Source organism: Cygnus atratus, chromosome 25 (assembly GCF_013377495.2).
Source record: "Cygnus atratus isolate AKBS03 ecotype Queensland, Australia chromosome 25, CAtr_DNAZoo_HiC_assembly, whole genome shotgun sequence".
Lineage (NCBI taxonomy): Eukaryota > Metazoa > Chordata > Aves > Anseriformes > Anatidae > Cygnus > Cygnus atratus.
In genome coordinates, this window is record NC_066386.1 from 2621644 (window position 1) to 2634274 (window position 12631).

Below are 12631 nucleotides of genomic sequence, written 5' to 3' on the forward strand. Positions count from 1 at the left end.
GCTTTGTGGGAGGGCGGCGGGTTCTTGCTGGGGCGGGGGGGGGGGGGGTCCGGGCTTTGTGTGCCGACAGAGGAGGGTGCTGGCTCTGCTGCTCGCCGTGATGCTCCGGGGGCGGAGAGGAGGAGGAGGAGGAGGAGGGACTTGCAGCCCTTTTCTGGTGCTGCCGAGGCGGCGGGCGGCAGAGGGAGGGCAGCCCGGCCGCGCACCCGCTGCTCGGGGGATGCGAGGCGACCCCCGCGCACCATGGCCGGGCTCCTGCCGCTGCTGCTGCTCCTGCTGCCGGCGGTGAGTGCCGGGCCGGGAGGCGGGGAGGGCTGCTCGCAGGTGCCCGGGGAGCCCGGAGCCCTGGAGGGACCGGGGAAGGAGCGCGGGGGGTCCCCGGGTCCCGCGGGCACCGGGCGGAGGTGGGATGGAGAGGAGCCGGGGTACCCCGGCGCTGCGCCCCCGGGGCTCTCCAGCCTCCTGTTTGGAGGGTCCCGGGGGTAGCGGGCAAGTGGAAGGCGGGGAGGGCAAATATAGAGGGCTGGAGGGTCCCGGAGGCACCGGGCAGCCGGGCTGGAGGGTCCCCCGGGTGGGCAAGCAGAGCGCGGCTGGGCGCAGAGGAAGGGAGCGGGGAGGTGGGTGGGGATGGGGACCCCCTCGGGATGGCTTGTGCAGCCCCTCGTGTCCTGCTAGCACCGAGCTGGGCTCTGCCATCCTTTTCCTCCCGGGAAAAAGGGTGGTGGTGGTGTGGGGGGGGAGCAGCCCCACCCCTGTGCCTTCATCTCCTGAACCCCATGGCCCCAAACCTTCCCCCAAACCTGCCCGGCTCCAAACTCAATGCCCTGTAGGAAGGGCAAAGCTTTCCTCCCCGCAGCGCGAGCCCCCCGGACAGGCACAGCCTCAGCCTGTGCCACAGACAAAACTTTAGGGCGTGGGGGGGGCAGGGAAGAGGGGGATGCCCGGAGCGGGACACACGGACTGGGTGCACCAGGACAGATGGAGCTCCTTGGGGCAGAAACGGGGCTTTTGCTGCCGCAGGATTTGTTGGGGGAGGGTCCCGGGGGGCTCGGCAGGCAGCAGGACACCTTTTGGGCAGATGTTAAACCCCGTGCTTCAGCGGTTTCATTCTGAGACCGAGGAGGAGAGCGGGGCCGGGGGCTCTGTGCCAGAGGGTCCCCTTCCCTCGGACACCCGTGGCACGGGGGCCGGGCTGGCCGAGCTCCCCAGGACCGGTGGCAGAGAAAGCAAGACCTGATCCCAGCCAATATGATTCAAGTGATTTCAGCCCTGGGAAATTCCTCCCTCCTGGAGCAGCCTCCTGCAGCCAGGCAGGGCTTCGGGGTCCCCCAAACCCTGCAGCCACCTCCCCAGGTCAGGGCTGGATGTGTCCCCGAGGATTACACCTGCCGAGCCCACCCAGCCTCGCAGGGGAGGGGGAACCCCACTGCCCCTCTGATCCCTCACCGGGACAGGTCTAGAGGTGCTCCCACAGCTGTGGCCACAGCCCCAGGGCCACCCCAAACCCCAAGAACCCCAGTTTCATGGCTCGTTACCTGTGCTGCTGGGACAGGAGCTCAGCAGGGGAGGAGGCAGAGCCCTGCCCGTCCTGCTGCGCCGAGGGCTGGCCGGACCCGGCGAGCTCAGACGTGGCTCTTCGTGCTGCCCAAAGTTTGGGGAGTGCTCGGAGCCAGGGGTTTGGCCTTTTCTAGACAGGGTGCATAGCCAAAAAATGCAGAGCCCGTCTGTCAGGCTCGCGGGCGGTTCGGATCCAGGCTTGCCGCTGGGCCCATCTCCAGCTGCAGCGTCGCCGCCGTTCCCAGCTCCGGCGCAACGCGGTTTTCTGTGCCAGGGCTGGGGAGATAATGGTGCCTCGCAGAACTCGCTCTGCGTAGCTCTTCCTCCAAGGCCATCTCCTCAACCGGCAGCGTCTGCTAGGGGAGAGAAACGTACAGGCACAACTCAGAAAGCAATTAAAAGCTCACAAAGGTGTTGCTCGCACCCTCTGCGCGTCCCCCCTGCTCGGTCCAGCTGTCAAGATGCTTTATAGTGTTAATACCTGTGGCTTTGTCAACAGGAGTTGTGTTAATAACATGCACATTTCAGCGGGCTAATGCAGACCATGTGCCCCCCTCATAAGCGTGTTAATCTTCACAAACGTTTCAGTGCTCGAGATGGAGCTGAAAGGGAAATGCAGGCGGGGAGGGGGGGGGCGCAGCACCTGGGACTGGAAGTTGCATTTTCCACACCATTTAGAAGCGCCGAGGGTAGGACCTGGCAGCGGGAGGGGGAAGCACAGGGTGTCGCTCAGCAGCCTGAGGAGAGCAGGGGGAAGCTGTCGGGGCTCCGGGTTTTGCACGGAGGAAACGACGCAGCCGGGTCCCGGCCCCGCGGGGCTGCTCGCAGCTGCCTCGGGCGCGGGCGGCGTGGGAGAGCTGGCTGCTGCTGGCCCCAGCTGCTGGCCCCAGCCTTCCCAGCCCTATTTATAGCCAGGCACGTTGGGATGCTTCCCTCCTTCCCAGCCGCTGCTGCGGGGAGCAGAAACCTGCCCGAGCGCGGGGGGATTGCTGCAGAGGATGGGGCAGGCGGAGCAGCAGGGCGAGCTCCAGCCCTGCGCCCTGCCTGGGTCTCTGCAAGCAGCGGGGCACATCCCTGCTGCCTGGCTGAGTCCCTGCTGCACAGCGAGCCCATTTCTCACCCCCCCCCCCCAACCCATTCATTCCCCAGCTGGTGTTTGGGGGCGCTGGAAGTGCCCCCCATGCCAAACCCTCTCTCGCCCGTGCAGCCGGGGCCCGGTGCCAGGTCGGGCTGGCAAAGCAGCGCCAGCCAGGAGAGCGCATGCTTTCCAGCGCAGGGTAATTGGAGCACTTTGTCATTCAGCTGCCTATAATTGGCGCTCCATTGTCTCAGGCCGGGCCGGATGATGCCGGATGATGCACCCGTGAGTTCATAACGCCGCATTGTGCGAAGAAGAGAGGCGGCCAAGTGGCTGACAAGGCATCCAGATGCGTGGGGACGCAGGGAGGGGGAGCTCCTCCACGCTCCCATTGAGTTTCTTCCCCCAAACCAGGCTCAGCCTGATGGCAAAGGGATGGCGGGTCCGACCCGCAGCCCGGCCAGCGCTGCTCCCTGCTGCAAAGTGCATGTGCAGCGGGGCTCCAAACCGCACTGCTCATGGCACTTTTATTGCTTCCATATGTGATGACAGGTTTTATAAGCAAATACACTCACTCCCATTAGATGGCTGAAGCTCTCTCTGCTCCTTTTAAAGTCTTCATTCCATCGTGGGGGCTGATTTCCAATCGCGATGCTCAGCGAGGGCATGGCACGGAGCAGGGACCCCAGCCCTCCAAACCCTCCCTGGGGGCTGGCAGGTTTCCCTGCAGCCAGCCTGGAGGTAATGCCCTGCTGCCTGCCAGGCAGGGAAGGGTGAGCCTTTTGGGATGGCACAACATCCTCAGGGGGAGCAGGGGAGAGATGAGAACAAACAGTGCCATTACCCTGCTTCCTCCATCCCATCCACCAGCCGCAGGCTCTCATCGCCTCCATCAGTAACACTTCGAGGGCCTTTCCAAATGAGCGAGTTTTGCCTAGGAAAACCATTTAACTCCCCTTTCTCCCGAGCCCTGCATTTAATACACGATTCCCCTTTAGCCCAGACATCGGGTGTCCACCCCATGGCGCAACCCCGCCTGGATGCCATGCGTTCCTCTGCCCACTCTTGCAGGGGGAATCCTGTGCCGAGAGTCACCTCCCAGCTCTGTTTTCTCTCCCAGGGACCCGCCTGGGGCTCCAAGGACAAGTGCTTCACCAAGATGTACACGACGAGCGGGGAGTGCTGCAAAGCCTGCAACCTGGGCGAGGGGGTGGTGCAGCCCTGCGGGGTCAACCAGACCGTCTGTGAGCCCTGCCTGGACAGTGAGTACCTGCTACCCCCACCCCCGCCGAGGGTGCCGGGCACAGGGGGGTTTTGGGGACCACAAGCAGGCACCAGGGTCCTCCCCGTGTGCATCCCCTTGGAAGAGCTGCGTGGATGCACTTTGTGCTGCTGGCTGCAGCCTCCCGGTGCCCAGCTCCTGCACAAACACACCCAAACGGCAGCGTTACTTTTAGGATTTCCCCCAATCCTTCAGACATCTGCCCAGCAAATCCCAGCCCCAGACACAGCGACTGCCCCGTTCTGGGACGCGCTGGTGCCAGGCACGTTTGCAGGCCCCCTTCCAGGGCACTGCTCCCCCCGATGTCCCCCAGCTCCTCACCAGCACTGCCCTCCAATACTTTCCCCTGCTCACACCACGGTCTCCCAGCGAGCCACCTGTACCATTGCTATTTTTACCTTGTAAAGGCTGCAAAATAAAGCTAGGGGAGGGAGAAGCAAATCACACAGGCTCCTGATACAGAAGGGGGGGGGGGGACAGCTTTCTGCTGGCCAACTCCAGGCACATTGCCTATGTCAAATGCTTCGTAAATGTCGGTCAGGTTTGTGCTGGCGGGCTGGGTAAATGCTTACAGATGAAGTGGCCCAACTATTAGCGTTTAAACAATGCCGTGATAGGCATAAGGAATCTGCCCTTCAAATTTACTGCTGCAAACCCTTTGAAGACCTGGGGACAAGTATTTGTAGGAAAATCTGTGCCAGCCAAGCCCAGACTGCTCCAGGGATGTGGTTTGAGAGGGGGAAGGGGCAGAGCACAGCCATGGGGGGAGCGAAAGAGGCAGAGACCGGTGGGGGAGAAGCCCTATAACCAGAGAAGCCCCATAACCAGAGCGGCACCGGCACAGAGCAGCGTCAGGGCAGTGCTAAAAATACCTCTGCCTTCCTGCAAAATCGATGAAGGGCGCTTGCCCTCCGAGCAACTGGGGAGGCTGCAACGCACCGGCTGCAACCTTGGGGCGGGCTCGCTCGCTGCTCCTGGCTCCAGCCCAGCTCCCAGGATGCAGGGCTGCAAACCCAGAGGGCACGGCAGGGTTGCTTTGTGTTCCAGAGATGCTCCGATGGGAACATCTCACGTAAGCCCCTCCGTTTCCAGGCTGGGGGATGGCTTACTTCCCACCTTCTTTCTGGGAACTGGGGGTGGAAGGGAGTTTCCACCCTCCCTGGAGGATGGCGGGTGCAGAAGTTACAGAGAGACCACGACCTGGCTGCGTGCGTCAGGGCACGGGTGTTGGTGGCTGTATGTGAGTGCTGCTGCCCTGGTTTGCACCCCAGATTCCCCTGCCCAGCCCCAGCAGGATTAACCTCTGGCACCAGCTGTGGTGGGTCAGGGAGCTGGGCTGGAAAGCATCGAGACAAAAAGGCCTGCTCCCTTCCTCCAGCCCTGCAGGGATAAGAGCAGGCAGGGCCAAACACTCCCAGCACCACCCTTTGCACCTTGCTTGGCTTTGCTGCCAAAGGGCCAGCAAGGCTGGCTGCTCCTGGCACCCCTCCATGCCTCAGTTTCCCCCACAACCCTCCGTCTGCCCCCCAACCCCATGGCTCACACCCCCCAATTGGGAGCTTCCCCCCCCCCGATATGCTCCTCACTCACCCAAGCACCATGGTGTAAATCCCAGGGCAGGATCAGGCCTCCACCACCCCGCTGGGCGGCGAGGGGACAACCTGGCCCCTTATTGCATCAACTGGGACCAGCAAACAAACCGCAGAGCTGCAAAGAAAAGGGGAGCCAACCTTGCTGCTGGCCATCCTGCTTTCTACCCCCAGCCCTGCCCCAGCTGCAGGTGTTCGTTGTCGATGCAGCAGGGGCTGAGCCCCAAAATTCATCAGCTGGGAGCTGCTGGGTGGGGCTGACGGATGGGTGCTGGGGGTGCGGGTGCTGAAAGGTCCCCAGTTGCCCTCTGGGCCCAGGGGGGGATTTCTGGGGATGGAGAGGAGACCTGCAAACCCATCACCAGCCCGTGCTGGGATGGGGACGGGATCCTTTGGGAGCTGCTTCCACCCTTCTCCCCCAGCCTGGGCTCCCACCGGCCCCCAGGGGTGCTGCGTGGGCAGCCCCGTCCCTCCCAAAAAAAACCCCCGGCTGCCAGGCACGGGGAACGTGGGCACGAAAATCCCCACCTCCACCCCAGGCTGCCTGCGAGGCTTCGCCTTGGGCAGCTTCCCAACCCATCGGCCAAACCGTTTCGCAAATAATTTTTGCTCCTATCAAAGCAGCACCCCTGTCAAAGCCTGAAGGCAGCCCAAATGGTCACTTGCTTTTTTATTATAATTTTTCTTCTCTCCCTCCCTTGCCGCCCCCCCACCCCCCCGATGGCTGCCTCATGATTTATTTATCCCCCTTCGCCAGCCTCCATCGCTGCGGGAGGGAGGGGGGCCCCGGCTGAATCTCAGCTGTAATTTGCTCAGCTCCGATACCTTGCTGCCACTGAAAATGTGCCCACTCAGCCGTATGCCTTTCCTGGCCACTTCCCCGCTCTAATGGTGCCTATCAATAATTCAGAATAATGCGAGGGATGAGTCCAGGTTAATGGGAGCCGCGCACGCCAGCAGCCGACCCAGCGCGGCTCTGCCTCCGCTCGGCCGGGCAGGGGCTGCTCGCCCAGCCGAGGCCCCCCCTGCCATTAGCTGCATCCGCTGCTTTCGGCACGGTTTGCGCGTGACACGGTGGTGTATGGCACAAGTGCGAGGTGGCTGGTGCAGAAGCCCCTGTCCCCGAAGGAGAAGGGACGGCTTTGGGGAGCCCCGGTGACATCCCGGTGCTGGCTCGGTGCCCCTGTCCTTGGGGTGCAGCGGGCGAGCTGCCCCTGCCCGTCACCAGCATCTCGGGGCTCTTCCTTCCCCTCTGTCTTGAAAATGTCATAAAAGAGGCACCAGAGCAGCTCCTCCTGGAGGCTCCATCTCTCGTGGGCCACCCGGGGAAGCTGGAGGCCACCAAAGGTGCCGGGAGGTCACGGGGAAGGGTTGGCCAGTGCAGGGCGGGCGCGCAGCCCTCGGAGCCTCCAGAGGAAATCCCCAGCTCCTAATTAAGGATGGAGAGGTGGCTGGTTTGCCTTCCTGAGGGACTGCACATCACTCCCCAACACCTTCTCCATGGAGGGGACGGGGGATTGGGCTTTCCCCCGCGTTTCGGCAGCGTGGGCCATGGGGAAACCGCTGCAAAAAGCGTGATGGAGGGAAAGCAACTCTGCCTTCCAGGCCGGGCACTGATCCTGGCTCGCTGGGCTAAAAATAACCTCAAACACCTTGGGGACCATGCAGGGGAAGGAGGGGACGCGGGGGGGAGGCTCGGCGGGCTTTGGGAGGGTATTGATTTACGCGGCAGAGTCAGTCCTGCAGGGTGAAACTGGAGAGCAAGGAGCCCCGGGGTCAGAGGAGAGTCAGCAATTAGTGTTGTAACCTCCTGTTTGCATCACCTCCCGCATCCCCTCGTCTCCCCGGTGGGGAGCACGAGGCCAAAGAGGGGGGGACACAGGGCAGAGATGCCCCCAGGGACCTCCCAGGCAGGATGCAGAGGAGAAAGCTTTGGGGATGCGTTATCTGTCGGGGCCAGCGTGGGCCATGGGGACCGTCCGCAGGTCGGAAATGGGGACGGTGCCCTTGCTGCGCACAGGGATGCTCGCTCGGGGACACGGGCACCGAGGACATGGGCACGGCTGGGGTGGGTGTGATGGGGACAGCAGCGAGATCTGTGCAGGCTGCAGGAGCTCAAAGGACCCGAGTTAGGGGCTGCATTCCCCCCCCTTAGCATGGGGAATTGCTGCAAAAAGGGATTTGCTGTTAACGGGAAGGGAACGGGCAGGGGGAGGCCATGGAGTTGCCAGGGGCTGGAAGGGGACTGGTGGTTTTGGGGGGCTGCAGTGGGGCAAACTCTCCCCATGTCTCAGAGGAGGAGGAAAACGATGAAGAGCGCCGGTCCCAGCCTGCAGCCCCTGCACAAACCCAGCTCCCCCGACAGGATGGGGCTGGGAGCTGGGGGCTGCAGCAAATCCACCACCGGGGCGCAGAGCAGCCAGCGGGGACGGGGACACCCCAGTGGCCCCCTGCTCACCCCCTTTTCGCCCCCCTCCTTCCCAGGCGTGACCTACTCGGACACGGTGAGCGCCACGGAGCCGTGCAAGCCGTGCACGCAGTGCGTGGGGCTGCAGAGCATGTCGGCGCCCTGCGTGGAGTCGGACGACGCCGTGTGCCGCTGCGCCTACGGCTACTACCAGGACGAGCTGAGCGGGAGCTGCAAGGAGTGCCGGGTCTGCGAGGTGGGCTTCGGCCTCATGTTCCCCTGCAGGGACTCGCAGGACACGGTCTGCGAGGAGTGCCCCGAGGGCACCTTCTCGGATGAGGCCAACTTTGTGGACCCCTGCCTGCCCTGCACCATCTGCGAGGAGAACGAGGTGATGGTGAAGGAGTGCACGGCCACCTCCGACGCCGAATGCAGAGGTACCGCTGCCTTTTGCGCCGTGGAGGGGGGAGCAGGGCTCGCTGGCTCTCGTGGTGCAAGCACAGACATCTGCGGCGCTCCGTGCCTCAGTTTCCCTTTGCACCACAGCAATGGGGAGGAGGGTGCAGGGCCCTGGGGGTGGAGGAGAAGAGAGGACCCCGTGTCCAGCTGAGACCCCCACCTCTTGGGCATTGCAGCACGCAGCTCCCTAACGAACCAGCGCTTGCTGCGAGCCTTCATCCCCCTTGCAAATGCTCAGCCAAGAGGTCCAGCAGCCTCGGATGTTGCTTTCGCTGTCGCCAGAGCCTTCAGCAAAAGGGAATCTGGCAGCCGATGGGTTTTCGATGGGAATTAACTGCTGCTGCCCTCAAAAAGAGCTGGGGAGCAGCCAGCCCCACAGTCCAGGAGGGTTTGGTGTGCAGGGAGAGCATCATTCAGCGGAGCAGCCCGGCCGTGCTGCCCCATGCCATGCACAGTCCCCATATCGCAGTGGGGGCTGTTTTTTAGGGGGGTTTAGGCTGGCACCGGGGCTGCCCCGGCTGCTCTTTGGCAGCAGCAGCACAATTCCTGCCCTGAGCCCCAGCGGCTGAGAAAGGGGCTTTGTCCCGCGCGCCGCTGATTCACAGCACGAGGCGGCAGCCAGCGCAGCTCCCTTTGGCTGATCCCTTGGAAGGGTCGAGTAAATGGAGCCATAAGTCAAGGAGCACAGGGTGAGCTTTGTTAGCTGCCAGCGGGGCCCCGCCGGATACGGCCGTGCCGGCCACCAAAGCATTGCTCCCAAAGGGCAGCGGGATCCGGATGGGGGCCGCGGCTGGGAGGGTTGGCACGGGGAGCTGCCAAGGCCGGGCCACCCCTTCCTTTCCCCCCTCCGGGGACAGCCAGCGGGCAGGGCGAAGCGTGTCCCCGGTGCTGCAAAGCCTGTCCCCCGTGCTGTCGTGATGCTGGAGAGCTCGGGGTGCACAAGCAGAGGTGTAACCTCCAGGCTGGGGATTGCACCGGGGCTGGTTGTTTGTCTGCAGTTGTTCAAGGGCTGGTGCAGCAGGGAGCAGGAATTGGGCTGTGCCCAGGAGGGGTTGGCTGGGGCTTGCTCCAGCCTCGAGCTTGCAAAATGCCTGGGGCATGGGGTGGCCGGGGACGTGGCACAGCCCCGGTGTGGCACAGCGGGGACACAGCCCTGCAGAGCTCGCCCGGAGACTGCCCACGGGCACAGGGAAAGCCCCTGGAGAGGGGCACGGGAAGGTCTGGGGGGGGGGCAGGCTCTGCAGGGGGGTTGGGCACGCAGGTGAGAGCTCTTCCCAGTGCAAGACGAGACACATCCATCTGCTGGGTGCGGACCTATGGGTGGGAACGGGGTCACTCCCAGATCGGGGCTGGGCTGGCGGGGCGCACCCAGCAGGCAGGGGCCAGGGGAAGGGGAGGGTTCACCCTTTCTGCTCCCCCCTGGGGGGATGAATCCAGGCTGCAGGCAGCAGATGAACCCAGGCAGACCCAGCTCCTTGCGAGCTGCAGAGGCAGCTGCTTTGCCTTACACAGGTCTCAGTGCAGATGTGCTGTAGACGGGTGGCAGCTGGGGCTGCGTCCTGGGGACCGAGTCCCGTATCAGCTCTCTGGGATCAGCGACAGGAGCCGGGGGCTCAGCCAGCAGGCTTGCATGTCTGGGGGAAGAGCTGCTCTTCCATCCCGGTACCAGGGCTGGAGCAAAACCTCAGTGGGGATAAATAAACCCTGCTTGTGCGAGGCTGGATGCCCATAGGCAACGGGGACGCACAGATACGTGGTTTGTCCCTTGCTGAATGGGAAGGCCTTGAGCAAAGCAGTGCTGGGAAAGGAAAACCTTCAAAGCCGTGTCCAAGCAGCCCAGCCACGACCAGGCACCATCAGCCTTTCAGAAGGCGAGACAGCTTTGGCTTGTCTCGGGGTCCAGGGGGACTGGGGGCCCGGGGATGGGTTGGCTTGCAAGGACAAGCTTGGGGACAAGGGGCTGTGCCAGAGCTGCTACAAGTCACCACCAGGTACGTGGCTAACTCTTCCCTTTGTTTTTCCCCTCCTGGCAGACCTCCACCCTCGCTGGATGACACACACCCCATCCCTGGCGGGCTCAGAGAGCCCCGAGCCCGTCACCAGGGACCCCTTCAACACCGAGGCGATGGCCAGCACCCTGGCAGACACCGGCACCACCATCATGGGCAGCTCGCAGCCCGTCGTGAGCCGCGGCACCGCCGACAACCTCATCCCTGTCTACTGCTCCATCCTGGCGGCCGTGGTGGTGGGGCTGGTGGCTTACATTGCCTTCAAAAGGTAGAGAACCAAGGCAGAGCCGTGGGGCTGGGTTGGAAGAGGAGGGAGTTGAATAGGGGGGAGCAGCCCGTGCCCACCCCCCCCGAGGTCCTGCGTTTGGAGCAGTCACCGACAGCGCCGCGAAAGGAGGGAGGGGAGCAGGGTGGGTGGACGGGAGCTGGATTTCCAAAAAATGCATGAGAAATAAGGCAGCTGAGGAGATGAAAGAGGGCGATCGCAGCAGGATGTGGGTGCAAGCCGTGCCCCCACACTGCCCCCAACACAAACACCCCCTCCCGCTCTTCCCCCTGCTCGCTCTGGCACGCCGCGGGCAGCCGTCGCGGCCGATCACGCTCAGCGGTTCATCCCTGGGCGTGCACCTGGCCCCGCGCAGGTCAGGGCTGGCTCGGCTGCTCCCCGTACACCCCCTGGGCTGGAGGCACCCCGAGGGGTCCCCCTAGCATCCCTTCCCCACCAGGACCTCAGCCCAGGCTCACGCAGCCGCCCAGCTCCACACGTGCTGCCCAGATGCGAGCCTGCCGCTCGTGCGCCCCGCGTGCGCCCTGGTCCCTGCCACAGCCCCGGGTTCCCCGGTGGCCCCGGTCCAGCCCCGGAGGGCACCGAGCACCACGTGCACCACCCACGGGAAGGCAGCAACGTGGGTGCGTGCACCCAGCCGAAGCCCCAGCTGCGCCTTCGCGTGGGCGCAGCGCCACACGTGGGGACCCGCACGCAGCTCCATGCGCGCACACGTGTGCACGCCGGCCGGCAGCTGCCTTTCTGCAGCGGGGCTGTGCAGGAGGGAGTCCCGTCCCGGGTCCTTGCAAAGCTCAGGAGCTGGGCAGCTGCAAAAGCAGAGGCACTCGGTGCTGATTTAACCTGGTCCAGCTGCCGGAGGGGTTGAGCCAGAGGTTACAGGGGAAACACTTCTTGGGAAAATGGTTCCGAGCAGGGGAGAAGGCAATGAAGCTGCTCCCAAAGCGAGAGGTGCCACACAGGGAATGCTGCCTGGGGGGGGGGGACAGGATGGGACAGTGCCCCCGGCTGCCACCGCCCTGCTCCTCTCCGTGCAGGTGGAACAGTTGCAAGCAGAACAAGCAAGGGGCCAACAACCGCCCGGTGAACCAGACGCCCTCCCCGGAGGGGGAGAAGCTGCACAGCGACAGCGGCATCTCGGTGGACAGCCAGAGCCTGCACGACCAGCAGCCGCCCAGCCAGGGCACGCAGGGGCCAGGTAGGGCGAGCCGGGGGCTGCGGGGCGGGCGGGGGCACCGCGTCCCAGCGCCTTAACGGCCCTTCGCCCTTCGCAGCCCCCAAGGGAGACGGGAGCCTGTACGCCAACCTGCCGCCCAGCAAGCAGGAGGAGGTGGAGAAGCTGCTGAGCAGCTCGGCGGAGGAGACGTGGCGGCAGCTGGCCGGGGAGCTGGGCTACAAAGAGGACCTCATTGACTCCTTCACGCGGGAGGAATCGCCCGCCCGCGCCCTCCTGGCCGACTGGTCCTCCAAGGAGACGGCCACCCTCGACGCCCTCCTGGTGGCCCTGCGGAAGATCCAGCGCGGGGACATCGCCGAGAGCTTGTACAGCGAGTCCACCGCCACCTCGCCCGTCTGAAGGGCGGCCCGGGGGGGAGAGGCGCTGCCGGGGGCCCCGTGCCTGGCCACCCCCTCACCTCTCCCCTCCCTGGCACCGAGACCCCTGGAGAGGAGGGTGGGAAGGAAGCGAGGGCTCCCCGGGCCCCCCAGTTTTACGGCCCTCTATGCACTGAGCTCCTGGTTTCGGTATCGCCCCCTCCCACCGCTGCCCCCCCCCGGCAGCCCCTGACCCAGCCGGGCTCGGTCCCGCTCCACGCCTGCTGCCGGAGCATCCTCAAGGGCAGCTGGGTGAGCGCAGGGACGAGCACCACTCTCAGGTCTCTCCTCTCCTCTCTTCTTCCAGCCCCTTCCCCGTCCTCCTTGGGGCTCCAGATCTCTCCCTTCTGCCCTTCCTCCATGCCCCACGCTGC

General features: G+C 64.5%; 1 protein-coding gene across 1 annotated transcript; it reads left to right on the forward strand.

Annotated features, from left to right (window-relative positions):
* Positions 1–243: 243 nt before the first annotated feature.
* On the forward strand, positions 244–12240 carry NGFR (nerve growth factor receptor). The gene is made up of 6 exons (XM_035568517.1): positions 244–285; positions 3756–3897; positions 7991–8350; positions 10406–10649; positions 11702–11862; positions 11939–12240. The coding sequence occupies exons 1-6, from the start codon at positions 244–246 to the stop codon at positions 12238–12240; spliced, it is 1251 nt and encodes a 416-aa protein (XP_035424410.1).
* The last annotated feature ends 391 nt before the right edge of the window (positions 12241–12631 follow it).

Bases quoted from the DNA above. Each gene is read 5' to 3' on its own strand.
- NGFR (XM_035568517.1), top strand. From the start codon at position 244: ATGGCCGGGCTCCTGCCGCTGCTGCTGCTCCTGCTGCCGGCG. The intron at 286-3,755 runs GTGAGTGCCGGG...TTTCTCTCCCAG, and splicing joins TGCTGCTCCTGCTGCCGGCG to GGACCCGCCTGGGGCTCCAA. The intron at 8,351-10,405 runs GTACCGCTGCCT...CCCTCCTGGCAG, and splicing joins CTCCGACGCCGAATGCAGAG to ACCTCCACCCTCGCTGGATG.